This window comes from Salvelinus alpinus, chromosome 15, assembly GCF_045679555.1.
Source record: "Salvelinus alpinus chromosome 15, SLU_Salpinus.1, whole genome shotgun sequence".
NCBI classification, from domain to species: domain Eukaryota; kingdom Metazoa; phylum Chordata; class Actinopteri; order Salmoniformes; family Salmonidae; genus Salvelinus; species Salvelinus alpinus.
Window position 1 is genome coordinate 55,512,735 of NC_092100.1, and position 25,240 is coordinate 55,537,974.

Genomic DNA, 25,240 nt, shown 5'->3' on the forward strand with positions numbered 1-25,240 from the left:
TATTAATGGAATTTACACAAATCAAATACATTTATTGTATTATTTACATTATTTACACAATCCTAAAAGCTTAGCTAGAAGATTTAAGAATTCAGGTTGGACGAGACTAGCCTGGTCCCAGATCTGTTTGTGCTGTCTTGGAGAAGGGTTGCAAAGGGAGGGTATATTACTGGAAACCTTTCATATCTTTCAAGGATTTTATGTAATCTATCACAAGACATCTAGTGGCCCTTTTTGGTACTTCAGATTATCACAGGTGTCTGATTATCTCTGTCCCTGTTGCCTTATTACATGTAAAATATATGAAATAATTAAATAAGATGATTTTAAAATAACAAATAGAATGACAAATCTGTAAAACATTATCCTAAATATAAACCAGCAACTTAGTGAATACCATTTTTTAATGAGCATTTCAGCATGAAATATCCTTTATTTTTTTACACACATTTATTTTACTATGTCAATATATTTAGGACGCTGCTACAAAGTGGCAGTCATGGGCCTCCATCAGAGCTCCTACATCTATCATGAGCTGAACACACTCAAGAGTTACCTGTAACACACACACAAAAACGCCAGTCATAGTTTAAGACACTTGGTTATTAAAGGTGAGTAAACTACAAATCATCCCAGTGTGTGTGTCTTTATACTGTGTGTGGTGTCCAAGACAGCTGCCCTCCTCTCCCACAACATTAACATTGTTGTAATCAAAAACAAAATGTACCTCCCACGCAGGCCTCGGGGATGGGTGTGGAGGTAAACAGTGGAGGGTTGACCGTAGCCCCATGCTGTATGAGCAGTTTCACACACTCCAGGCTCACCGTCGCACATGCATCGCATAGAGGGGTACTGCCGTCAATGTTTCTCCCTCGCCCCTTGCCCTGGAAGTGTATACTCGTCAGACGTCAGGACACGTCATCAGAAGTGTTTACTTAATTTAAGGGCTGAGGGGATAGGATGTGACTTTTAAGGGTTTGGAATACACACAGCCTTCCAAAGATTGAAATGCACACAGCCTTCCAAAGATTGAAATGCACACAGCCTTCCAAAGATTGAAATGCACACAGCCTTCCAAAGATTGAACGTAAATTTCCACTTACGTCCACTCTCCTCCCCTTAGCATTCGTCACTTCCGGTTCTCGTGCATTAGCAGTTCGAGTCTTCTAATAATCACTCTATTGCGGCATTGCCTTTTCAGTTGTTAGTTGAATGTTACGTTTTACAATCGAGGTGTAGACACGTATAACGCCACATAGATGAGATATATTCAGTGAAGAAGTGGAACTTTTCTAACAAATGTTCCTATTTGTAAAATGTCGGTAAAAGATGTAGGCCTACTGTAAATGACAGTCTGCTCTAAATGCCTAGTACAGCATATGTTTGCCACACCTAAAATATTTTAATGGACATAATGTATTCCATTCATGGACAGTTTTCAGTTTGTGCATGATGTTCAAAAGCTCAAGCATCTACTCAACTGCGTCTACTAGCGGAGTGGAGACAAGAAAGCAAAGCAGTCTCAAAATGGATGCGGGGTGACATAAGTTTCTGTTTCTTTTTTGGAAGCACAACTTTACGTTGAGTTAATATTACATTACTCGGTGAATATATATATATACATGCTATTTGTGACAAATATCTGAGTATAGTGTCAGAAAAATTCACAAAATATCGAAGTGTGTTCTAATCGCGACGTTTTTTCTTTTTCGTACTTCTTCCTGGTTGCAACGTATGTGGAAACTTGCCTTTGGCACAAAGACTTCGCCAGATAATTCATATGGATTGGCTACATTTTTCTCGGAATAGACAAATTAAAAGTATCGGAATGTCAATGGAAGACGGAGGTGGTGTGCGAATGTCAAGAGGAGAAAAAGGCACAAACTGATTTCATACGTTTTTTTCAACCATGGAAATCGAGAATGGTGCCGCAAGAGGTGACGAATAGAGTTTTTGGTCAACCATAATTCGTTCATCACTCTTATAACACTTGTATATGATAGCTATTTATCATTTACATTTGACTATTTCGAGAATTGGTTGTAGTCATACATCATTGGTTTTAGGTCTATTTATGAGTGTTACAGTGTTTACAGTATTTTGTCACGTGTGCATAGGTTACTGGTCTAACTTCACTGTCGTTAGCATTCGTAAGCACTCCAGATAATGCAGTTCCATAGGTAAAACACTATTTTTGGCATAAATACACTACATGAGCAAAGGTATGTGGACACCTGCACGTCGAACATCTCCTTCCAAAATCATGGGCATTAATATGGAGTTGGTACCCCCTTTGCTGCTATAACAACCTCCACTCTTCTGGGAAGGCTTTCCACAAGATGTTAGAACATTGCTGTGGGGACTTGCTTCCATTCAGCCCCAAGAGCATTAGTGAGGTCGGGCACTGATGTTGGGCGATTAGGCCTGGCTCACAGTCGGCATTCCAATTCAACCCAAAGTTGTTCGATGGTGTTGAGGTCAGGGCTCTGTGCAGGGCAGTCAAGTTCTTCCACAATGATCTCAACAAACCATTTCTGTATAGACCTCGCTTTGTGCACGGGGGCATGGTGATCGTAGGCTTGTGTGCGGCTGCTAGGCCATGGAAACCCATTTCATGAAGCTCCCGACGAACAGTTAATGTGCTGACGTTGCTTCCAGAGGCAGTTTGGAACTCTGTACATGCTACGCGCTTCAGCAATTGCCAGACCCATTCTGTGAGCTTGTGTGGTCTACCACTTCGCGGCACTCCTAGACGTTTCCACTTCACAATAACAGCACTTACAGTTGACTGGTGCAGCTCTAGCTGGGCAGAAATTTGTCGAACTGACTTGTTGGAAAGGTGGCATCCAATGAAGGTGCCACGTTGAAAGTCACTGAGCTCTTCAGTAAGGCCATTCTACTGCCAATGTTTGTCTATAGAGATTGCATGGCTGTGTGCTCGATTTTATATACCTGTCAGCAATGGGCTTGGCTGAAATAGCCAAATCCACTCATTTGAAGGGATGTCCACATACTTTTATATTGTTCTTTTAACAACATGCTCACCAGTATTTACGCCTAACTCAAAATAGAATATATAGAATAGAATGAAAATGGTTGTCACAAATGCAAGACACCTAGAATAGAATAGAAAACTGAATAGAATCAATATGGATGTTACAAATGCATGACACCTAGAATAGAATGTAATAGAAAATACTATCATATATATATGGTAGTTACCAATGCAAGGCACCTTGAATAGACTAGAATATAATAGAAACAATTATATAATATATCAATATGGTAGTTACAAATGCATGGCAACTGTTGGTACAAAACATAACAATTTACAACCCGGTAAAGTCACGTTTTAATCTTCATCCTGTTCCAACCACCAGGTGTTTTGTTACCTGTACTACCAGGTTCCGAGCCCTTCGACAACAGTATTCTGCCTCCACTGCAGAACATGTACATGTATGAGGAGTCTAAGCAGTCTTTCAGATACAACTCTGCTTTCTTGATAAAGAATACCACCCTGCAAGACCGGGTCAGTATATTTGACGACTTGGTAACTTTTTAATCCACCTGCTTACCCCTCAGTGCGCCGCCTCCCTCTGACCAGAGAGTTCAGTTATTACATGATATCTTTGTAATACTTGATAATACATGATCGTACTTGTACTTCTACACGATAGTAAATGTGTTATATTTGATAGTACATACTTAGTATTTATTGTGCTGTTCAGTCAGTTGTTAAGTACATGTTTACATAAAATCTCTTGACTTTTGCTAGCAAGATGTTGGTCACATGCGACATAAAGAATGACCTCTTTCTTGTTGTTGGACAGTATGAGGCCTTCCGAACTGAAAGGAGAGGCATGGGATACTCAGAGGAAGAACTGGAGGAGTCCTATGGGTTCTTACTGTTTGACGACAAAAATAAGGTGAAAATAATAAATAAGAAAGAATATCAATGAACACCAGAATAATATCACTCTAAACACAATTAAACTACATTCATATTTCTGATAAAAAAGGAAAGAAAGTCACACACTGATACCCTTTTTGTATGGAGAAACCCATATCTGTAATTTCCTGTCATAGAAAACTACCTCAAAACATCCCAAGCGAAGTTACTGATCACTACTAATCACTATTTTTCTATTTCAAAGGCAAATAAACTGGGAGAAACTGGTGTAATCCCTGGTCACAGTACATGCTCAACGCTTGGAGATCCTTCAAAGGGTAAATGAGCTCCGCTATGTTGTTTTATAACTCCTCCGCCATAGAAAACGAGATATGGGCACTGGGCACACCACATAATTTCAACGTGGAAATTTGGGTAATATTTGGTTGAGACGTTGATCAATGACATTTAAACCTTTACTCACCCACTGAATTCCCAATATTTTATCACTCTGCTTTCAACCATTTAAAAGTACAACCAAATTCCAATGGAAAAACAATGTCATCTAAATGTGTTATCACTGTGCTTTCAACCATTGAAAAGCAACAAAGTTTAAATAGGAATACAATGTCAGACATTTTGTATTTATACAACAACTTAATGTATTATTACTGTGCTTCATCTAGTAGCACAAGCAAACGACCTGGATTGCAGTTGAGATTACATTAAAAGTGCAAGTGATCAATGCTTTTTGAGAGTCTGCGCAGATTATTATAGCAATTGTGAAGGTTTTCACAGACCTGCATCCTTTGCACGCTATGTTGAACATGCACGATTTCTATGATTACATAAGAAGACATTATAGTAAACGTATCCTCAATATGTGGCCATGGATGTGTTACTTTTTAAGGTTGAATAAATACTGTTACATTAGTTTGTAAGACAGTCTTAACTTTTGGCTATTTACTGTATTACAAAAGTAATATTGAATTGTGTTTGGTTAACAACACAACCAAATATCAACATTTAAATGATATTTATCTAATGCTCGGATAGTTTCATCTGAGCCACTGGCTAAATCCTATTCTTTAACTTTTATTTTGGGTTTATTTGTAGAAGTGAATCCAACATATAATTTGAAAATGTGAAAGTTATTAGGCTATTTACTGTATTGCAAAAGTGATATTGAATTGAGTTTAGTTGTCAACGCAACCAAATATCAACATTTGAAGGAGATTTATCTTTTGTGTCACAGACTTAGTCTGGCTTTATTTTCAGTTTGTCTACAAATAAAAAAAATTATACGTTGGATTCACGTCTCCATCACAACCAAAAATCTAAGTTTAATCTAAGGACTAAATCCTATTTAAAAAGTGCATTTAAAGTTTGATTTGATTTAGGCATATTCTTTAACTTCGATTTTTGGTTGAGATGGAGACGTGAATTCAACATGTCACTTATTTATTTGCAGACAAACTGGAATTAAAGCCAGACGAAGTCAGTGGCACAAATAGAACTATCCAAGCAGAAGATACTTCTCCTTCAAATTATATTTGGTTGCATTGACAACCAACCACAATTCAATATCCAGTTTGTCTATAAATTAATAATTAATATGTCGGAATCACCTCTTCATCTCCGCCAAAAATCAAAGGTAAGGAATAGGACAAAATCAAATCAAACTTTATTTAAAATGCACTTAAAGTTTGATTTGATTTATTCCTATTATTTAACTTAGATTTTTGGTTGAGATGGAGACGTGAATCCAACATATTAATTATTAACTTGAAGATTACATTTTAACCGAAGTTTACAACCCTAGGCCTATATAGAGTTGAAGTCGGAAGTCTACATACACCTTAGCCAAATACATTTAAACTCAGTTTTTCACAATTCCTGACATTTAATCCTAGTAAATTATTATTATTATTATTTCTTTCATCACATTCCCAGTGCGTCAGAAATTTACATACACTCAATTAGTATTTGGTAGCATTGCTTTTAAATTGTTTAACTTGGGTCAAACGTTTTGGGTAGCCTTCCACAAGCTTCCCACCATAAGTTAGGTGAATTTTGACACATTCCTCTTGACAGAGCTGGTGTAACTGAGTCAGGTTTGTAGGCCTCCTTGCTCGCACACGCTTTTTCAGTTCTGCCCACAAATTTTCTATAGGATTGAGGTCAGGGCTTTGTGATGGCCACTCCAATGTGGAAATTGATCCCAAGAATGAACCAGACTTGTGGAGGTCTACAATTTTTTTTATGAGGTCTTGGATGATTTCTTTTTATATTCCCATGATGTCAAGCAAAGAGGCACTGCGTTTGAAGGTAGGCCTTGAAATACATCCACAGGTACAACTCCAATTGACTCAAATGATGTCAATTAGCCTATCAGAAGCTTCTAAAGCCATGACATAATTTTCTGGAATTTTCCAAGCTGTTTAAAGGCACAGTCAACTTAGTGTATGTAAACTTCTGACCCACTGGAATTGTGATTAAGTGAAATAATCAGTCTGTAAACAATTGTTGGAAAAATTACTTGTGTCATGCACAAAGTAGATATCCTAACCGACTTGCCAAAACTATAGTTTGTTAACAAGACATTTGTGGAGTGGTTGAAAAACTAATTTTAATGACTCCAACCTAAGTGTATGTAAACCTCCGACTTCAAATGTATGTATTGTCTATTTTTAGTTGAACCCTGGGTTGAATTTAAATGCTCACAAGAGCGGAAATTCATTTATTTATTTTTTTGCTGAAAGATGATGCCCATAGTTTACACATGATGTTGCACAATGCTTTAAGTCAATAAGTCATCGTTTAAGTCAAGGTATGATATATTTGGGCATGAAGTGGGAAAACCAAAGTTCAGATAACTTCAGATATTTTCCGTGTCAATGCCAGGTGTTTCCCTTATGAGATGACTTGCAGATACTTTTCAGTCTACGTTTCTTTTCGGGTCTGGGTTTGATTTGAATGTTACCACCCATCAGCATGGCATTGTTTATTAATCAGAAACACGTGCAAAGTTCTTCCTCGCAACTGAGCCAAACAACCTTTCGCCGTAGCCTACACTTGGCTGCCTGAGCACCACTTTTTTTACCAGCAAATTATCATAATCCTTTAGATAATTTTTCAAGTTTCACTTATTATTTAGCTAGTCTGTATATATAAAAAAAAAAAGACAATTTTATAAATGATTAAATTGTGTGTGATATGACTGCATTTTGGAACCCCGCTCCCCCCAAGATGAATGGTTTTGACCATGCTGCTTCGATTGGTGTCTATCCTATGTTGAAAAGGCACCCGCAAAAGAAAATTACACAAACTTGTTTATCTATTTTGTTGTGTTGTTTTCACATTTGTATTGATGTGCTCCATGCCCTCAGGATGTTGTTGCATACACACTATATATACAAAAGTATATGGACACCCCTTCAAATGAGTGGATTCTGCTATTTCAGCCTTACCCGTTTCTAACAGGTGTATCAAATCAAGCACACAGCCATGCAATCTCCATAGACAAACATTGGCAGTAGAATGACCTTACTGAAGAGCTCAGTGACTTTCAAAGTGGCACTGTCATAGGATGCCACCTTTACAACAAGTCAGTTAATCATATTTCTGCCCTGCTAGAGCTGCCCCGGGTCAACTGTAAGTGCTGCTATTGTGAAGTGGCAATGTCTAGGAGCAACAATGGCTCAGCCGCGAAGTGGTAGGCCACACTAGCTCACAGAACGGGACCGCCGAGTGCTGAAGCCCATAGCACGTAAAAATCTTCTGTCCTTGGTTGCAACACTCACTACCGAGTTCCAAACTGCCTCTGGAAGCAACATCAGCACAAGAACTGTTCATCAGGAGCTTCATGAAATGAAGCTTCAGCCTCACACAAGCCTAAGATCACCATGTGCAATGCCAAGTGTCGTCTGCAGTGTTGTAAAGCTTGCTGCCATTGGACTCTGGAGCATTGGAAATGCATTGTCTGGAGTGATGAATTACGCTTCACCATTTCGCAGTCCGACAGACGAATCTGGGTTTGGCGAATGCCAGGAGAATGTTACCTGCCCCAATGCATAATTCAAACTGTAAAGTTTGGTGGAGGAGGAATAATGGTCTGGGGATGTTTTTCATTGTTCGGGCTAGGCCCCTTAGTTCCAGTGAAGGGAAATCTTAACGCTACAGCATACAATGACATTCTAGACTCTTCTGTTCTTCCATTTTTATGGCAACAGTTTGGAGAAGGCCCTTCCCTGTTTCAGCATGACAATACCCCCGTGTACAAGTGAGGTCCATACAGAAATGGTTTGTCGGGATCAGTGTGGAAGAACTTGACTAGCCTGCACATCCCTGACCTCAACCGCATCGAACACCCTTGGGATGAATTGGAACGCCGACTGCAAGCCAGGCGTAATCGCACAACATCAGTGCCTGAACTCACTAATGCTCTTGTGGCTGAATGGAAGCAAGTCCCCACAGCAAAGCCTTCCCAGAAGAGTGGGGGCTGTTATTGCAGCAAAAGGGGGACCAACTCCACATTAATGCCCATGATTTTGGATTGATATGTTCGACAAGCAGGCGTCCACATACTTTTGGTGATGTAGTGTATCATTTGTGGTGTGCATCATGAGCAAGGTCATTGTCGTCTATCATTTCACTTCTTCTAGCTTTGTGAACCATGGCATGAGCATGGCCTGACTTGACATTGCTGTACTGCAGATGAATAGCCTGCCAGTAGCATACCAAAGGTTGCACCGTGTCCATTACAATGTAGAAAAACCAAACTGGTCGAAACCGTTTAATTGTTTGGCAATCGATAATACCGTAGATGAATCTTATTCTTTGTATTTCTATGGCGGATTCGCGGATGCAATTTATGGAAGATGACAACTTTGGAGATAACAATACATGGCAAAGTCAGAGCTAGTGGCTTCCCCTATCCATCTGTGGCAAAGATTTCCCTAAATGCTTGTTATGACATCCAGAACCAGCCATAGCCTAGCCAGCTGGCTAATCTTTTGAATACGGTACAGTAAAAAAACAAAAAAACAGCAACAACAGATAATATTAGCTAGCTAGATAAGGATAGCATTCTAGCTAGCTACACTGACCGCTGTCTGTGCCTCTACTTGTTATTTTTCCACTCCACGTGGAAATTACCATTCTGTATACTTCTGGCCCCTCTTTGGACACTGTGTTAACTAACCTCCAGACGAGCTTCAATGCCATACAACTCTCCTTTCGTGGCCTCCCAACTGCTCTTAAACTAAGTAAAACTAAATGCATGATATTCAACCGATCACTGCCCGCACCTGCTCGCCCGTCCAGCATCACTACTCTGGACGGCTCTGACTTAGAATACGTGGACAACTACAAATACCTAGGTGTCTGGTTAGACTGTAAACTCTCCTTCCAGACTCACATTAAGCATCTCCAATCGAAAATTAAATCTAGAATCGGCTTCCTATATCGCAACAAAGCATCCTTCACTCATGCTGCCAAACATACCCTCGTAAAACTGACCATCATACCGATCCTCGACTTCGGTGATGTCATCTATAAAATAGCCTCCAACACTCTACTCAGCAAATTGGATGTAGTTTATCACAGTGCCATCCGTTTTGTCACCAAAGCCCCATACACTACCCACCATTGCGACCTGTACGTTCTCGTTGGTTGGCCCTCGCTTCATACTCGTCGCCAAACCCACTGGCTACAGGTTATCTACGAGTCTCTGCTAGGTAAAGCCCTGCCTTATCTCAGCTCACTGGTCACCATAGCAGCACCCACTCGTAGCACGCGCTCCAGCAGGTGTATCTCACTGGTCACCCCCAAAGCCAATTCCTCCTTTGGTCGTCTTTCCTTCCAGTTCTCTGCTGCCAATGACTGGAACGAACTGCAAAAATCTCTGAAGCTGGAAACACTTTTATCTCCCTCACTAACTTTAAGCACCAGCTGTCAGAGCAGCTCACAGATTACTGCACCTGTACATAGCCCATCTATAATTTGGCCCAAACAACTACCTCTTCCCCTATTGTATTTCTTTATTTAGCTCCTTTGCACCCCATTATTTCTATTTCTACTTTGCACATTCTTCCACTGAAAATCAACCATTCCAGTGTTTTACTTGCTATATTGTATTTACCTTGCCACCATGGCCTTTTTTTGCCTTTACCTCCCTTATCTCACCTCATTTGCTCACATTGTATATAGACTTATTTTTCTACTGTATTATTGGCTGTATGTTTTGTTTATTCCATGTGTGTTGTTGTATGTGTCGAATTGCTATGCTTTATCTTGGCCAGGTCGCAGTCGCAAATGAGAACTTGTTCTCAACTAGCCTACCTGGTTAAATAAAGGTGAAATAAAAATAAATACATTTAAAAAATTCACCACAACGTTCCCACCCCTAATTCGCGAATATGTATTAGCAGCCTTTGTCATTCTTCAGAAATGGAACCTAAACGAGAATTTCCGCTCTGGGACAGGAATTACATTGAAATAGGGGAGGCATTGCCCTCTGGCGGGGGCCTTCAAAACAATAGATGTTGATGATTTCGCAAATGCTATATAGGCCTAAATAGTATTGTTGATGATATTTTTTATTTTACTAGGCTAGTCAGTTAAGAACAAGTTCTTATTTTCAATGGCCTAGGAACAGTGGGTTAACTGCCTTGTTCAGGGGTAGAATGACATGTTTTTACCTTGTCAGCTCGGGGATTCAATCTCGCAACCTTTCGGTTACAAATCCAACACTCTAACCACTAGGCTATATGACTTATAAAGTATGGCTACATTTAATTTGCTCTGTTAAACCTATGTTTTGGAATGACTTTGATAACAACGGTGAATCTATATAGTTATTAAGAGATCTCAATAACAATTCTCATGATAGCATATTGGTAGTAGTCAGTGGCAAATTTCAAAGCTAAGCAGGGCATCATGAAAACCTTGGATGGGAGACCAAATAGAATGTAGATTGATTGATTCTTCAGTAGGAGGTGCTGCTCATCCTATTAGTTTTTTTTTCTGATAGTGGATATAACGTTGGAGATCTGAAGTTATTTCAACGGTACAAATTCAACATTTTATACAAGGTGTGTTTATGTTTTGTTTTTTAAAAACCATGATCACGTAATCCTGTGTTTGAAATGTCACCCTCAAAACAGCAATTTACGTTGTGATTTTTTTTTTCATCCAATGTATTTTCCATGTAGATTCCACGTCACAATACGTTGACAAATTATGTCGAAAGAACGTTGATTCAACCAGTTTGTGCCCAAGACGCTAAACCCAAACCCATTTCCTGGATTTGTGTTGGCAAAGTACCAAGTGTAAGTGACTAAATGGTTCGCAGCACGGAAGTTAAATACACTAGGTCAACAACAACCTGTTTTATTAATGAAAACTCTTCATGCTGTCATCCACAAGGCCTCAACTAAACAAAGGAACCGTTCTACGCTTGTATAATGGACATGCTCTGTTTGGCTAGCTAGGCCTATAGAGAGGCACCTTGCTCGCACACTAAATGACATGCAATTGTCTTAAATTGTGACCATAATCTATACTATGCTATCCGTGAGTGTGCAGTATATGGCTAAATACACTTCATAACATAAGTAATGAGATTGAAAGCAGTTTTCTTACCAAGCTGCTGGTGGACTTTTCAGTGCCTGTTTGCTCAAGTGTCCCTCTGCTTTTGAAAGTGAAACTGCTTTACAGACATATGATATGAATGCGTTGACTGGAAAGAGAAAGTGGAAGTAGAGTGGAAAAGAGAGAGACCAGTGAACCTTAACTCTAGTAAATGTTTGCTGAGGCAGTGAGTAGCGTTAGCCTATACTTAGGCATACAGTAACAAAAAAAAATGGAATGGTGTAGAAATTAGATATGATTTTAAACTCATTGGAATGATTCTACATTTATCAGCAGAATGTTAGTAATTCTATGAGAGTTTAGCTTCAAACATACAGTACATATCTCACTTTGTTTGGAGTTTCATAAATGCATTCCTGAATAGATTTCAAGGTACGGAGGCAGTCCCTAGCAGTTCGAAAAGGGGGAGGGTGATGTAAGATTATCCACGGTAGGACAAAGTCTGCCAGTTGTATATCTACTAGGACCAGATTGAGATTACTGCCGTAGTTATGGAGGAAGGAAACAGTGGTCAAAGTCCTTGTGTAGTGTGTTGTTTTGCACTTTCAAAAGTGAACAATTCTAAATGTGTACGACATCGCCATAGAAGCTCTGTTAAAAAAAACCAATAGAGACAGTTGTTTAGAGATCTTAGGCAACCTTTTACAAAAAGAGTTGAAGCCTCTTTTTTTCAGTACTAGTACAAGAGGTCTTTTGTAAGCCCTTTCCATTCCTGTATGGTTTCATCACTTGTCACTGCTTGAATGTGCTTAATCTAGTTTTTCCTGTTTCGCCCTGTGAACCTCCTCCCTTCCCTATAGAGAAATTGACATGGCACAGCCTTCTCTGCTCAGACTAAAGAAAATATCTAACCACATATCCATAGCATGTACCTGTGTGCTGCAAGACTGTGTTAGCCTACTGAGAAAAAGCCTGAGCATTAGCTTAGGGGGCCAACACAAGATCATCATGTGAGTGGTGCCAATTCTGCCAAACCAGTTACATTATGCAGTGTTGACTAGGCAAGTCAGTTAAAAACAAATTCTTATTTACAATGACAGCCTAGGAACAGTGGGTTCACTGCCTTGTTCAGGGGCAGAACAACCAATTTTTACCTTGTCAGCTCAGGGATTTGATCTAGCATCCTTTCGGTTACTAGCTCTAACCACTAGGCTACCTGCCGTCCCAGTTAACCTGAAAACCAGTGTGAAGTTTCACAGCCTCTTCCAAAGTCCTCACTTCATTGTTTTAGAAAGGGAACACAGGCTGTGTTGGGCTTGGCAGTTGGCACCAAAGTATAGAAAGTCCTCCTACGCATTGAAAATATCTTTGACATGTCTTCAGGCAACTCGCTGAAAGGCTTTGGAACTTCCTCACTGGAGGATATTGCTAATTGTTTTGGGTAAGGCTTGACTGGGTGTGCCTTGGTACTGTGATACTGAGGACGTTTTACAACATGGCTCCCATGTCCTTGACTTTTATCTCAGATCAGGTGTATAAAAAAAAACATATTTTAGGGTGTGGCTTTGGTTCCATGGGCTGTCATGATTGGCCATTGGGAAAATGAGCACAAATAACATATTCACACTTAGAAATAAACCAAAACCCATTTACTGTGCGATGCATTTATTCAATAACATTATTATAATATCTATATTTCCACTTCTCAAATTAAATATTTCAATGTAATTAAACCTACATATATTTGTATTCCTTGTACTACAAATATTTAGTTCAGCTAACATCTTTCAAGATCCTCACGCCTTATTCTGCACTGAATATTGTTGTTTTGGTTTTATCAGAGAAGATGATGCTCGCACACTCACCGCCCCATGTTCTTGCTGTGGGAACAGACTTGTCAATGATGTGAATGTTCTTGTTAACTCAGGTGTGTACGTGTCCAAGTACTCCGACTGCCTGGACATAAACCGCTGGTACCACGGGAAGTCTGGATACATCGCCATCATCAGACTCACCAAGGTATTTACATAGTTACGAGCCACAGAGGCGTTCCTATGTGTAACTTCACTGTTGAATGTTCCTCTAGGTTTTTTCCTTCTAAGGAGTTTTTTCCTTGCCCCCGTGCTTCTGCTTGCTCTTTGGGCTTTAGGTCGAGTTACTGCAAAGCTCTTTGTGACGACTGCAGATGTAAAAAGGGCTATAAATACATTTCATTGATTTGTTTGTTGAACGGGCTTGTCATTTAATTCTCTTTTTGTGGGGTTCTACAGGGCAGAGTGAGAGACGTGACAGAGAACTACACAGTAAACTACACCTCTCCCTCTAATGGGTTTGACTGTCATGTATCAGAGCAGCTCAGTGCCGTGTCGGCCAACACCAGCTCCTTCCTGGCCTTTGAGAGAACACAGGTGAGATTCCTCCATCCATCATCCCTCTAACGTTCATCCATCCATCCATGTCACACTGTGTACTTTTCCAGTAGGAAAAAACAGTTGTAATGATGTCATTTCAACCAGCTTTGCCTGGGTTTCGGGTTCTGTTGCCTTCAATTGTCAAATGTGCACTCTGTGTGTCAAAGCAGTAAAACGGAAATTAATTTAGTAAGCTACCTCTAATGAAAAAAGTTATAATTTATTCGTGTTTTTACTCCAGGCATTTAGAAAAGTTGATGAAATAGACCTGTAGATACAGTAGTGATAAATACAATACAATAGCAAAGCTGAAGAGATTTGTGTTGGTCTTTGCAGTACTACATGTATGAGCTGCCTGGTGGAGGGGCTGACTCGACAGTCCAGCCTCCTAGCCATGCCTGCCCATTCGCTATAGTGGCTTTTTCCTATTGGGATACCAAGACACCTGCATCAGAGGACCAAGAGAAAAGGTAAATTTCCCTCTTTCTCATGGGGTTTTTACATTTTTCCAGATTCACAGAAAATATTTGATGAAAAGGAACATCTTCTAAAACGTACAAAATGATTGATTTGTTTTTTTTCTTCTCTTTTGCAGTGAGGAAGAAAAAACAGGTAAGTAATGAATCAAACTGTTACAAAGGTGCGTCTGGATAATTTTATGGCGCCGTTCAATGGCATATCATTACTACTACAGTACAGTGCATTCCTACTTTAACTGAATGCATTAAGTTGCTCTGGATAACATTGTCTGCTAAAATTGAAATATTATTACAGTGTTTCACTACTATCCCTGGAGGGGTCAGCTCCAAATCAGCTCCCAGGTCTACCATGTGGGTCTGAAGTCCAGCACTGGACCCCTGATTCCAGCTAAACTGTAAGTTCAATGCAACCCTAGTGTGAAGGTGCACGGTCTCTCCCTATGCTATGACTTATAAATACAGTATCTTATAAATATCTCTCCAATTTACTTGATGTGGGTTGTGTTTAGTAGGGCACACCATAGCAAGACAGTAGGCAACAAAACAAAAAACAAGTTTAACTCCCTGTTTTCATGTGGTAACATAACCTGAGAATGTCATTTTGTTTGATTTCAGTCCAACAGTAATGGCAGTTGACGGAGCCATTAAAATGTCAGATCTGAGGCAGAAATTACCAAAGGCTATATTTGAAACCTGCTTCATCGGTGAAGGTACGTTTACATATGTTCCATGTGTTTACGAATGTAAATGTCGGCTACTCAAAAGTGGTTTCGTTGTGATAGCATTTTGCTTGAGCAGTGTCACCACAAACAACCTTTCCCAGGACTAGGGTTGCAAAGGGAGGGTATATTACTGAAAACGACCAGAATTTTCATATCTTTCAAAGGTTTTATCTTATTTATCACAAGACATCAAGTGGCTCTTTTGGATACTTCAGATTATCACAGGTGTTTGTAATCTGGCCCTCTGTGTGGCCTTATCACATGTAAAATATATTAAATAATTAAATGAAATGACAGAGCTGTAAAACATTATCCTAAATATACTGAACAACAATATAAACGCAACATGCAACGATTTTACTGAGTTACAGTTCATATAAGGAATTCAGTCAATTGAAAAATTCATTAGGCCCTCATCTATGGATTTCACATGACTGGGAATACAGATATGCATCTGTTGGTCACAGATATCTTTAAAAAAGGTAGGGGTGTGGATCAGAACCAGTCAGTGTCTGGTGTATGTGTAACGCTCGTCGGACATTGCAATTTATTGCCCTGCCACATCTGCAGTCCTCATGCCTCCTTGCAGCATGCCTAAGGCACGTTCACGCAGATGAGCAGGGACCCTGGGCATCTTTCTTATGGTGTTTTTCAGAGTCAGTAGAAAGGCCTCTTTAGTGTCCTAAGTTTTCATAACTGTGACCTTAATTGCCTACCGTCTATCTGTTAGTGTCTTAACGACCGTTCCACAGGTGCATGTTCATTAATTGTTTATGGTTCACTGAACAAGCATTGGAAACAGTGTTTAAACCCTTTACCATTAAGATTTGTGAAGATATTTGGATTTTTACGAATTATCTTTGAAAGACATGGTCCTGAAAAAGGGCCGTTTCTTTTTTTGCTGAGTTTAGATCGAAAGCATCCCAAACATGTTCAATGGGTGATATGTCTGAGTATACAGGCCATGGAAGAACTGGGACATTTTCAGCTTCCAGGAATTGTGTACAGATCCTTGCGACATGGGGCTGTGCATTATCATGCTGAAACGAGGTGATTTCGTCATGGTATCTCTGTGCATTCAAATTACCATCAATAAAATGCAATTGTGTTCATTGTCCGTAGCTTATGCCTGCCCATACCATAACCCCACCGCCACCATGGGGCACTCTTTTCACAACGTTAACATCAGCAAACCGCTCGCCTACATGACGCCATACACGTGGTCTGCGGTTGTGAGGCCGGTTGGACGTACTGCCAAATTCTCAAAAACTACATACTAGAGAAATTAACATTCAATTCTCTGGCAACAGCTCTGGTGGACATTCCTGCAGTCAGCGTGCCAATTGTACTCTCCCTCAACTTGTGTTGTGTGACAAAACTGCACATTTTAGAGTGGCCTTTTATTGTCCCTCGCACAAGGTGCACCTGTGTAATGATCATGCTGTTTAATCAGCTTCTTGATATGCCACACCTGTCAGGTGGATGGATTATCTTGGCAAATGAGAAATGCTTACTACAGGGATGTAAACAAATTTGTGCACCACATTTGAAATAAATAAGCTTTTTGTGCTTATGGAACATTTCTGGGATCTTTTATGTCAGTTCATGAAACAAACACTTTACTTGTTGCGTTGATATTTTTGTTCAGTGTTTAAACCATCAATTTAGTGAATACCATTGATGTTTAATATGAGGGTTTCAGCATGAAATATCCTTTCTATTTTTATTGATTTATTTAACTATGTCAATATGTATGTTATCAATGTTTTGGCATTAAACTTAAACTTTAAGCCAGCAACATATTACCCTGCATCCCACTGCTGGCTTACCTCTGAAGCGAAGCAGGATTGGTCCTGGTTGGTCCCTGGATGGGAGACCAGATGGTGCTGGAAGTGGTGTTGGAGGGCCAGTAGGAGGCACTCTTTCCTCTAGTCAAAAATATATATAATATCCCAGTCAGTGCCGTTCATGATGATATTTTTTCAGATAGGTTTAGGCTACTACATGATACTCTAATTTTCCCTACACCCATCATGGGGTGCTACAGCCTATGAATAAAAGTTTACAATGTAGGTGTACACAGGTTCAGAGAAAATTTTTAAATGACAGACAGTGACACATGGACAGACAGTGACACATTCAATACCACTTTGCACACTCTTGCCTGCATCTAGCTTATCTAGGGTGTAATCATTAGTCCAACAGTTGCAAACGAGAGTTTCTATTGGACAATTTTTATCCCTGTTTTGTTTGCTTCCGTTTAAGAAACGTTTTTCAGCAGAGTCGGGCAGAATGAATACACCCCAGATCACGCATAAACACAGTTCACTTTCATACCTAGCAGTCACGTTGTATTCATTTTAGCCTCTATGCACTCTCCTCCTCTCACCTTTTACCTTCGTTTGTGGACTTGAACAATACATCAGCTGTAAACCTGTCCAAACCGCTACACACAGCCTACATCGTTGTCACCATATTAGCTAAAGTAACGTCCTAGTCGACATAGCTAATAGAACTAATGCGTTAGTAAACTCGCTACAACCATACAGTAACGTTACAGTGTATAGTCAGTAAGCAGTTAGACCGACGGGCCCCGGTAGCAATAAATTAATAAAAACAGAAGCTTACCTTGACTTGGAAGAGTTCCAGTGTTGTGTTGGTTAGTCATAGCCAGCTAGCTAACATAGCATCCCTCTATTTGAGCCGGGTGTTTGAATAACTAAACTAGCCAGCTGCATTTGCTAGCTAAGTAACAGTTAAGTGAAACTGAAAAAAGATGACACACTCTCTCTTGCTTCTTCATTTTTGAATAAATTAATTTGTTGAAAACTGTTCAACTATTGTTTTTCTCTCTCTTGGAGTCAACTACTCACCACATTTTATGCACTGCAGTGCTAGCTAGCTGTAGTTTATGCTTTCAGTTCTAGATTCAATCTCTGATCCTTTTGATTGGGTGGACAACATGAGGCTACTGTAGACCTTCATTGCAAGTCCAAACACATCAAGAAAGTTGTGAAGAGGGCACGACAACACCTTTTCCCCCTCAGGAGACTGAAAAGATTTGGCATGGGTCCACAGATCCTCAAAAATTTCTATAGCTGCACCATCGAGAGCATCCTGACTGGTTGCATCACTGCCTGGTATGGCAACTGCTTGGCATCTGACCATAAGGCGCTACAGAGGGTAGTGCGTACGACCCAGTACATCACTGGAGCCAAGCTTCCTGACATCCAGGACCTATATACTAGGTGGTGTCAGAGGAAGGCCCAAAAAGATGTCAAAGACTCCAGTCACCCAAGTCATGGACTGTTCTCTCTGCTACCGCACGGCAAGCGGTACCGGAGTGCCAAGTCTAGGACCAAAAGGCTCCTTAACAGCTTCTACCCCCAGGCCATAAGACTGCTGAACAATTAATCAAATGGCAACCAAGACTATTTACATTGACACCACCCCCTCGCCCCCATATGTTTTTACACTGCTGTAACTTGCTGTTTATTATCTACGCATAGTCACTTTACAAATTACCTCGACTAACCTGTACCCCCGCACATTGACTCGGTACCAGTACCCCCTTTATATAGCCTCATTATTGTTGTGTAATATTCTTGTTACTTTTTGACTTCATTTAAAAAAAAAAAATTCCCCATAAACTATCAAAATAAAAAAAGTTGCACACTCCATGTATAATCCCCCAGCAATTTAATGTGTATTTACCAACGTTTCGGCATCACTGTGCCGAAACGTTGGTAAATACCCATTCAATTGCTGGGAGTTTATACATGGGGTGTGCGACTTTTTTTATTTTGATAGTTTATAGTTTATTCGCCGTTAATCAGCACCTCCACACAAACTATTACTCTGGGTGTGCGCCAGCTCATGTTTTATAATCTAATATTTTTTTCCCAGCCTGTTGTGTCGACTTTATTTAATTTTTTACTTTAGTTTATTTAGTAAATCTTTTCTTAACCAACAATGCAGTTCAATAAATAGAGTTAAGGGCTTTAAGAATTTCACGGTAAGGTTATACCTGTTGTATTCGGCGCATGTGACAAATAACATTTGATTTGATTAGATGCTTTTTTCATTAATTAGGCTATTTTCTCTAATATATAGACACAGATCAAAAAAAAAAAATATATATACATAATCTACGAATATATATATTTTTAAGTTATTCAACTATAAATCGCCAAAGTTACGATAGATCTTCAGTTAATTATGAAAATTACAGAAGATTCCTGTAACTTTGATAAATTATCAGTAGCTTTGCAACCCTACCCAAGGACATTTTTATGTGTTGTTTATCTGATTATTTATCCAGCTGTGTGAGCTTTACAGAGCTTTATTTTTTTGTTTTTTTAAATAATTTAATGATATTGAATTGTTCGGTTTTTCAGTTTCTCTGGAAGGAATGGGTTGCAGTCTGTATGAGCTGGCACCCAGTGAGGCTGAGGACACCTCTCTCTCTCAGCTTACACAGGAGCTCAAGGAGAAAGACCTGGTGAGCGTTCATTGTTCTTAAAGTCGGCTGACAGGTTATTGGAAGACCGGAATGGAAAGGGAAAGGTGGACACCTAAACTGAAATGTGTCTTCCGCATTTAACCCAACCCCTCTGAATGCAGTTCATTGTTGTGTTGTCAGACCTTGATTCTAATAAATATTTTTCTTACCAACAGGCCCTCGCAATACAACTGAATGATAGTGGTTTCCTTATACTGTTACATTCATCTCACTTCCTCACATATGAAGGTAAGACAAAACCTGTATATGCAACATATTGCATTTAAATATATTATAGATAGAAGCTAAATATCTAACATTACATTATAATTGTAAATTTCAGATGCTGGGTCCAATAAGCCAGAGGTATTGCAGGGGATGTTTGTGTTTCCGGATTCCAGAGCTATACAGCGAGGTTAGTGTGTGTGTGTGTGTGTGTGTGTGTGTGTGTGTGTGTGTGTGTGTGTGTGTGTGTGTGTGTGTGTGTGTGTGTGTGTGTGTGTGTGTGTGTGTGTGTGTAATTTATCCTTACATAATGTCATTTGTTATTACCACAGACACCAAGATCTGCTCGAAGAAGCCCTCCCTCTCACCAGAGGTCCTCCAGGTGGTGCCTGCACTGAACTACGCAGAGACAGAGGTGGAAAAGTGCCTCCCTGAACAGAGTGGGGAGCTACGTGGTTTACTAGAGCAGCATATCCAGAGCTACGCTGCCCTCGTCCACCCTGGGCTTACTATCAGTCCATCTAGGGAAGCCAGCATCTTCCCAGATCAGTTTGATGTTCCTGACGCCCTCAAATATCTCTACTCCAGCCCAAAGTGGACTGAAATGGGATGGAAATGTCTCAAGTCTTACTTTCACCAGCCGGGCTCCTTCGAGCTCTCTGTATCCAGGGCCACGGAGCTTCTGGCGGCTGGACGAGAGGAGCGAGGGGATGAGCCAGATGATGACGTCTACTACTGTCTGTCATCTCCAGAAGGCCCCCCCATGACTCCTGCTAGTCTGGGTGGCCCAGAAGAGGAGCAGTCAGGGGGACAGTCACCAGGAGACACAGCTGACACAGCCACATACATAAGTAATGCACCGGCAGTATCTACAGAGGACTTTGACAAACCTGGTATGACCAAGGCAGACAGTAATGCACCAAATAAAAGAGTAGAGGAAGAGAAGAACTTGCCTTCAAAGGAGGTGCAAGACAAGGTGCAACATGTGCAACCCAAGGAGGTGCAGGAGGAAGTGCCCTCTGATCTTAGCAAGCCTGCGGTCCCAGCAGGGAACTTTTGGAAACCTGTCTTGAAGAAGGCTGACAGTAATGCACCAGGGACAACTTTGATTCCAAAAGAGGTGCAGAATGAGCTTCCCTATGATCTTTCCCAGCCTGTTGTGTTGGCAGATGATTCTGGGAAGAACAAGGCCGTACCAGGGGTAGGAGTAGAGGATGAAGGGACACATTTGAACCCAGAGGAAGTCCAAGTGGATAGGCAAAAGGAGGTGGAAGAGGATATGCTTTCTGATCTTTCACAGCCTGCAGTCTCTGCAGAAGACTTGAGGAAAGCTGGCCCAGCAGTGTTGGGTAAGGCAGACTGTAAAGCACCTGAGGTGGGAGTAACGAATGAAGGGACAAACTTGCACCTGAAAGAGGTGCAAAAGGATATGCCCTCCGGTCTTTCACAGCCTGCAGTCTCTGAAGAGGAATTGAAGAAACCTGGGCCGGCCCTGGCAACCAAGCCCAACATTAAAGCAGTAGAGACAGGAGTAGAGGATAAAGGGGGGGATTTGCCTAAGGAGGTGCAAGAGAAGGTTCCATGTGATCTTTCCCAGCTTGCAGTGTCGGCAAAGGTTTTTGCAATAGCCGGTATGACAGTGATGACCAAGGCCACAGAGGTGACAGAGGTTTCAACCTCACCTGCATCAGGTGACCTCCCAACAGTGCTAGTCATCACTGCCACTGAAGGAACTGCAACCGTTGTACCTCATAATGAGAACTTTGGCTTGATCAATACAGAGTCGATCACAAAGAACTCCTCCAGTTTGCCACCAGCCAAAGTACAGGAGAGGGGTGGAAGTGCTCTCAATGGGCAACGTGGCAAGGCCAATGAGGTCAATAACTTCTCTACATCAGATTGGAGGAAACGGCCAAGGAAACGGCGTAGATTTAGCGGGTTGGGTAAACGGGTCTTGAGGTCTTCAGCAGCTGACTTTGAAGAGGAAGAAACTGAGAAGGGATGTTTGGATTCAAGTAAAGTCTACTCATTGAAAAAGAGGAAGGAAATGACAGATTTAGTTCAACTTAACCCATGGAAAAAGAAGGAAAGGATGGATGTAACCCAGGTTCGTCCATTGAAAATGCAGAGGGAACTGATGAATTTGACCCTAGATCCCCCATTGAAAAAGAAGGAAAGGATGGATGTAACCCAGGTTCGTCCATTGAAAATGCAGAGGGAACTGATGAATTTGACCCTAGATCCCCCATTGAAAAAGAAGGAAAGGATGGATGTAACCCAGGCTCACCCAACGAAAATGCAGAGGGAAGTGATGAATTTGATCCAAGATCTGCCTTTGAAAAAGAAGAAGGAAAGCAAGGATTCAATTAACTTTTACCCATTCAAAAGTAAGGAAAGTATGGATCTAAATCATGACGGCCACCCATTGAAAAAGAAGACAGATCGGTGGGACTTGAAGGCGATCATCTCCGAATGCGGTAGAATCTTTGTCCCTCATGGTTCAGAAGTTATCGCCAAGGATATAGAATCTTTGAAAGTTATGGGGAAAGTGATAGATCACAAACAATGTGCTGATGAGATGATGGTTGAAGCTTGTATCAAAGTACCCCAACCCATAGAGACAGGAGATGAACCTGGCCTAGAGTTGATAAAGTCAGGTGAAAACAAAGATTCACACATATGGAGTTCAGACAGTAAAGACCATCCGCCAGAGGTCAAAATGGCTGATGTAGACAAGATGGCCTCTCAGAAACCCTCAGAACTGGTCCAGAACAAAGACATGGATTTTCCTTCCTTAGAAAAACACAAAAAGAATTGTCAATTTGTTGCAATATCCCTCAGTAAACTAAAGACAGTTTTTTCAAGAAGGGGAAAGAGGAAAACACCTCTCAAACCTGTTTCAGAAGATCAAATGTTACCATTGGACAAGAAAAGCAAGGCCGATGCTGGCATGGATAAAATGGAAAGTGTTAATTTGAGTAATTCCTGCAAAGATACCCCGGACAGAACCAGAGGTGCTGCTGAAGTTGCAAAGGAACAGACATTTGGCCTAGACCCAAAGTTTGCACTAGCATTAGGCTTGACTCCTAGGGAGTTGCATAATAATGCACCCAAATCTCCAGAAAAAAGTGATATTCCATTGAAGAAAGACATTCAGAGCAGACTGGACCTGGTTACTCCACAAGCCACATCTGACCAAATGTCTGAGGCTTTGCCTAGCCCCCCTTCAGCAACAATAACCTTAACGGGTCGGGGGAGCCCATTGAAAATGAAATGCAAGCCTGCAGACTCCATAAGGAAAAAATGTAAGTTCCTCTTGAGAAGTCATGTAGCTGTTGTCAACCTCACGTCATGCAAATAACAAAACATGCAGATTGATTTTATTTTGTTCTCCTAAACCACACACTTAATTAGATATTTGTCATCTTGATAATTGAGTTGTGATTGCAGTTAATATGTGCTGACTGTGGAAATATGCTGAAATGTTAAAATAATCCCTTTGTCTTGAATTCCTGATGATTCCGTTTCTATATCTCTTTTTCTATCTGAACTGCAAAGCAACACTATGAAGTAATATGTTAATAGCTTTTTGCTATTCTGGTCCCAGGTCTGTTTGTGCTGTAGTTGACAAGACAGCACAAACTGATCTTGGACCAGGCTAGCCTCTTGCCACCTCCGTTGCCTCTGCTTTGTCTTGCTGTGTGTCGTGCTACTGTCCCCCAATTCAATCTAATACAAATCATAAAACAATTTGGTTCAATTTTGGCGAGGAGATTTGCATGCAGGCGACTGACTGCCGTACGACAATGCAAATGTCCAAATATTAATTATCACTATACGCTACTCCGTGTTTTTTGTTTTCATACTGTTTCTTCTGTCTCTTTTCTCTGTTCTCTTTTGTTTCTACAGGGTGGTTGCACTATCACACACCAGCTTCTTTTGAAAAAGAGAAAGTAGCACAGCCTATATCCTCCCAACTACTGACACTTAACCCTGATGTCAGGCGTGTTGTCAGTAGGGGTAGGCCTCGCACAGTGAAGAAAGACGCCAGTGATGCATCATGCCCACCAGCAGATGCTCTGACCCTATTGGCCGATTTGGCCCTCAGTACCAGTAACGACAAAGTACTGGACCACCTGGCTCTTCAGCAACAGGAATGCTGTCCAAGTTTGGTTATAAGTGACAACAGTGTCAAAGATGGCGGCTCTCCTCATGAGTCAGATGGTGAACCAGAGTCTGTCCTTCATGCACTGCTGAAGCACCCTTCTGTTGCTAGGCTTAAACTTCCCCCTCAGTCTCCGTCACCCAAGGGGCTGGTGGTGGGGAGTGGGGAGCGGGTTGTGTTAGTCTCACAAGAGCATTCTTACTCACTGCCGCCATCCTCCTCTCTACTATTGGGTTTGTCAGGTTCAACCCTCCAAGTCCCCATTTCGGAGGGACTTCAGCCGCATCGCAAGGATATGGTCTATGGTGACGGAACTCAAGCACTACGGGCCTTCCTGTGTCAGGAGCAGGACCAGAACAGGAAGGAACTCGGGGAGGAACCCGGGGTGGCTCCAGAATCCATGAGCAAAGGAATTGGGCGCAGGCGGAGGTTCCGTCGGTTACGGCGGTTCATCGAAAAAGACAGCTCAGTTCAAGTGACAAGGCTGTGGCAGGAAAACTATGACTTTAATTCAGACAGCAAGTTTACCAACGACCCTATGGATAAAACCGTTATTAGAGCCCTACATGGGTATGTACTTAGAATTTGTAATTTACACTGAACAAAAATATAAACGCAACATGCAACAATTTCAAAGAGTTACACTTCATATAAAGAAATCAGTCAATTTTAAATAAATTCATTAGGCCCTAATCTATGGATTTCACATGACTGGGAATACAGATATGAATCTGTTGGTGACAGATACCTTAAAAGGGGTAGGGGCATGGATCAGAACACCATTCAGTATCTGGTGTGACCACCATTTGCCTCATGCAGCGCGACATCTCCTTCACATATAGTTGATCAGGCTGTTGATTGTGGCCTGTGGAATACTGTCCCACTCCTCTTCAATGTTTGTGCCAAATTGCTGGATATTGGCGGGAACTGAAACACGCTGTCATACACGTCGATCCAGAGCATCCCAAACATGTTCAATGGGTGACATGTCTGGTGAGTATGCAGGCCATGGAAAAACAGGGTTCTTTTCAGCTTCCAGGAATTGTGTACAGATCCTTGCAACATGGGGCTGTGCATTATCATGCTGAAACGAGGTGATGGAGGCAGGTGAATAGCACGACAATGGGCCTCAGGATCTCTGTGCATTCAAATTGCCATCGATAAAATTCAATTGTGTTCATTGTCCGTAGCTTATGCCTGCCCATACCATAACCCCACCACCATGGGGCACTGTGTTCACACATCAGGAAACAGA

General features: G+C 41.0%; 1 protein-coding gene and 1 long non-coding RNA gene across 5 annotated transcripts in view; one reads left to right on the forward strand and one right to left on the reverse strand.

Annotated features, from left to right (window-relative positions):
* Positions 1-311: 311 nt before the first annotated feature.
* On the reverse strand, positions 312-11,630 carry LOC139540378 (uncharacterized). Of its 3 annotated transcripts, XR_011668182.1 has the most exons (4): positions 11,534-11,630; positions 1,104-3,905; positions 728-947; positions 312-556 (listed from the first exon to the last, which is right to left on the reverse strand). It is a non-coding gene; the product is annotated as an uncharacterized lncRNA (long non-coding RNA). The 3 variants fall into 3 exon arrangements; XR_011668181.1 differs by having other exon boundaries at positions 728-3,905; XR_011668183.1 differs by lacking the exon at positions 1,104-3,905 and having other exon boundaries at positions 11,534-11,584.
* Positions 1,802-25,240, forward strand: part of LOC139540373 (protein TASOR 2-like) — a 31,046-nt gene continuing 7,607 nt past the window's right edge. Inside the window, exons 1-15 of one of the 2 annotated variants that reach the window (XM_071344159.1) lie at positions 1,802-1,937; positions 3,381-3,529; positions 3,831-3,926; positions 4,155-4,227; positions 13,410-13,501; positions 13,753-13,890; positions 14,230-14,363; positions 14,489-14,505; positions 14,668-14,767; positions 14,988-15,082; positions 19,492-19,595; positions 19,772-19,844; positions 19,939-20,010; positions 20,153-23,125; positions 23,730-24,555. In XM_071344159.1, coding sequence (XP_071200260.1) covers positions 1,910-1,937; positions 3,381-3,529; positions 3,831-3,926; positions 4,155-4,227; positions 13,410-13,501; positions 13,753-13,890; positions 14,230-14,363; positions 14,489-14,505; positions 14,668-14,767; positions 14,988-15,082; positions 19,492-19,595; positions 19,772-19,844; positions 19,939-20,010; positions 20,153-23,125; positions 23,730-24,555 — 4,970 coding nt within the window. In that variant the 5' untranslated portion in view covers positions 1,802-1,909. The remainder of the gene's footprint in view (positions 1,938-3,380; positions 3,530-3,830; positions 3,927-4,154; positions 4,228-13,409; positions 13,502-13,752; positions 13,891-14,229; positions 14,364-14,488; positions 14,506-14,667; positions 14,768-14,987; positions 15,083-19,491; positions 19,596-19,771; positions 19,845-19,938; positions 20,011-20,152; positions 23,126-23,729; positions 24,556-25,240) is intronic. The other variant, XM_071344160.1, reaches the window with a different exon arrangement.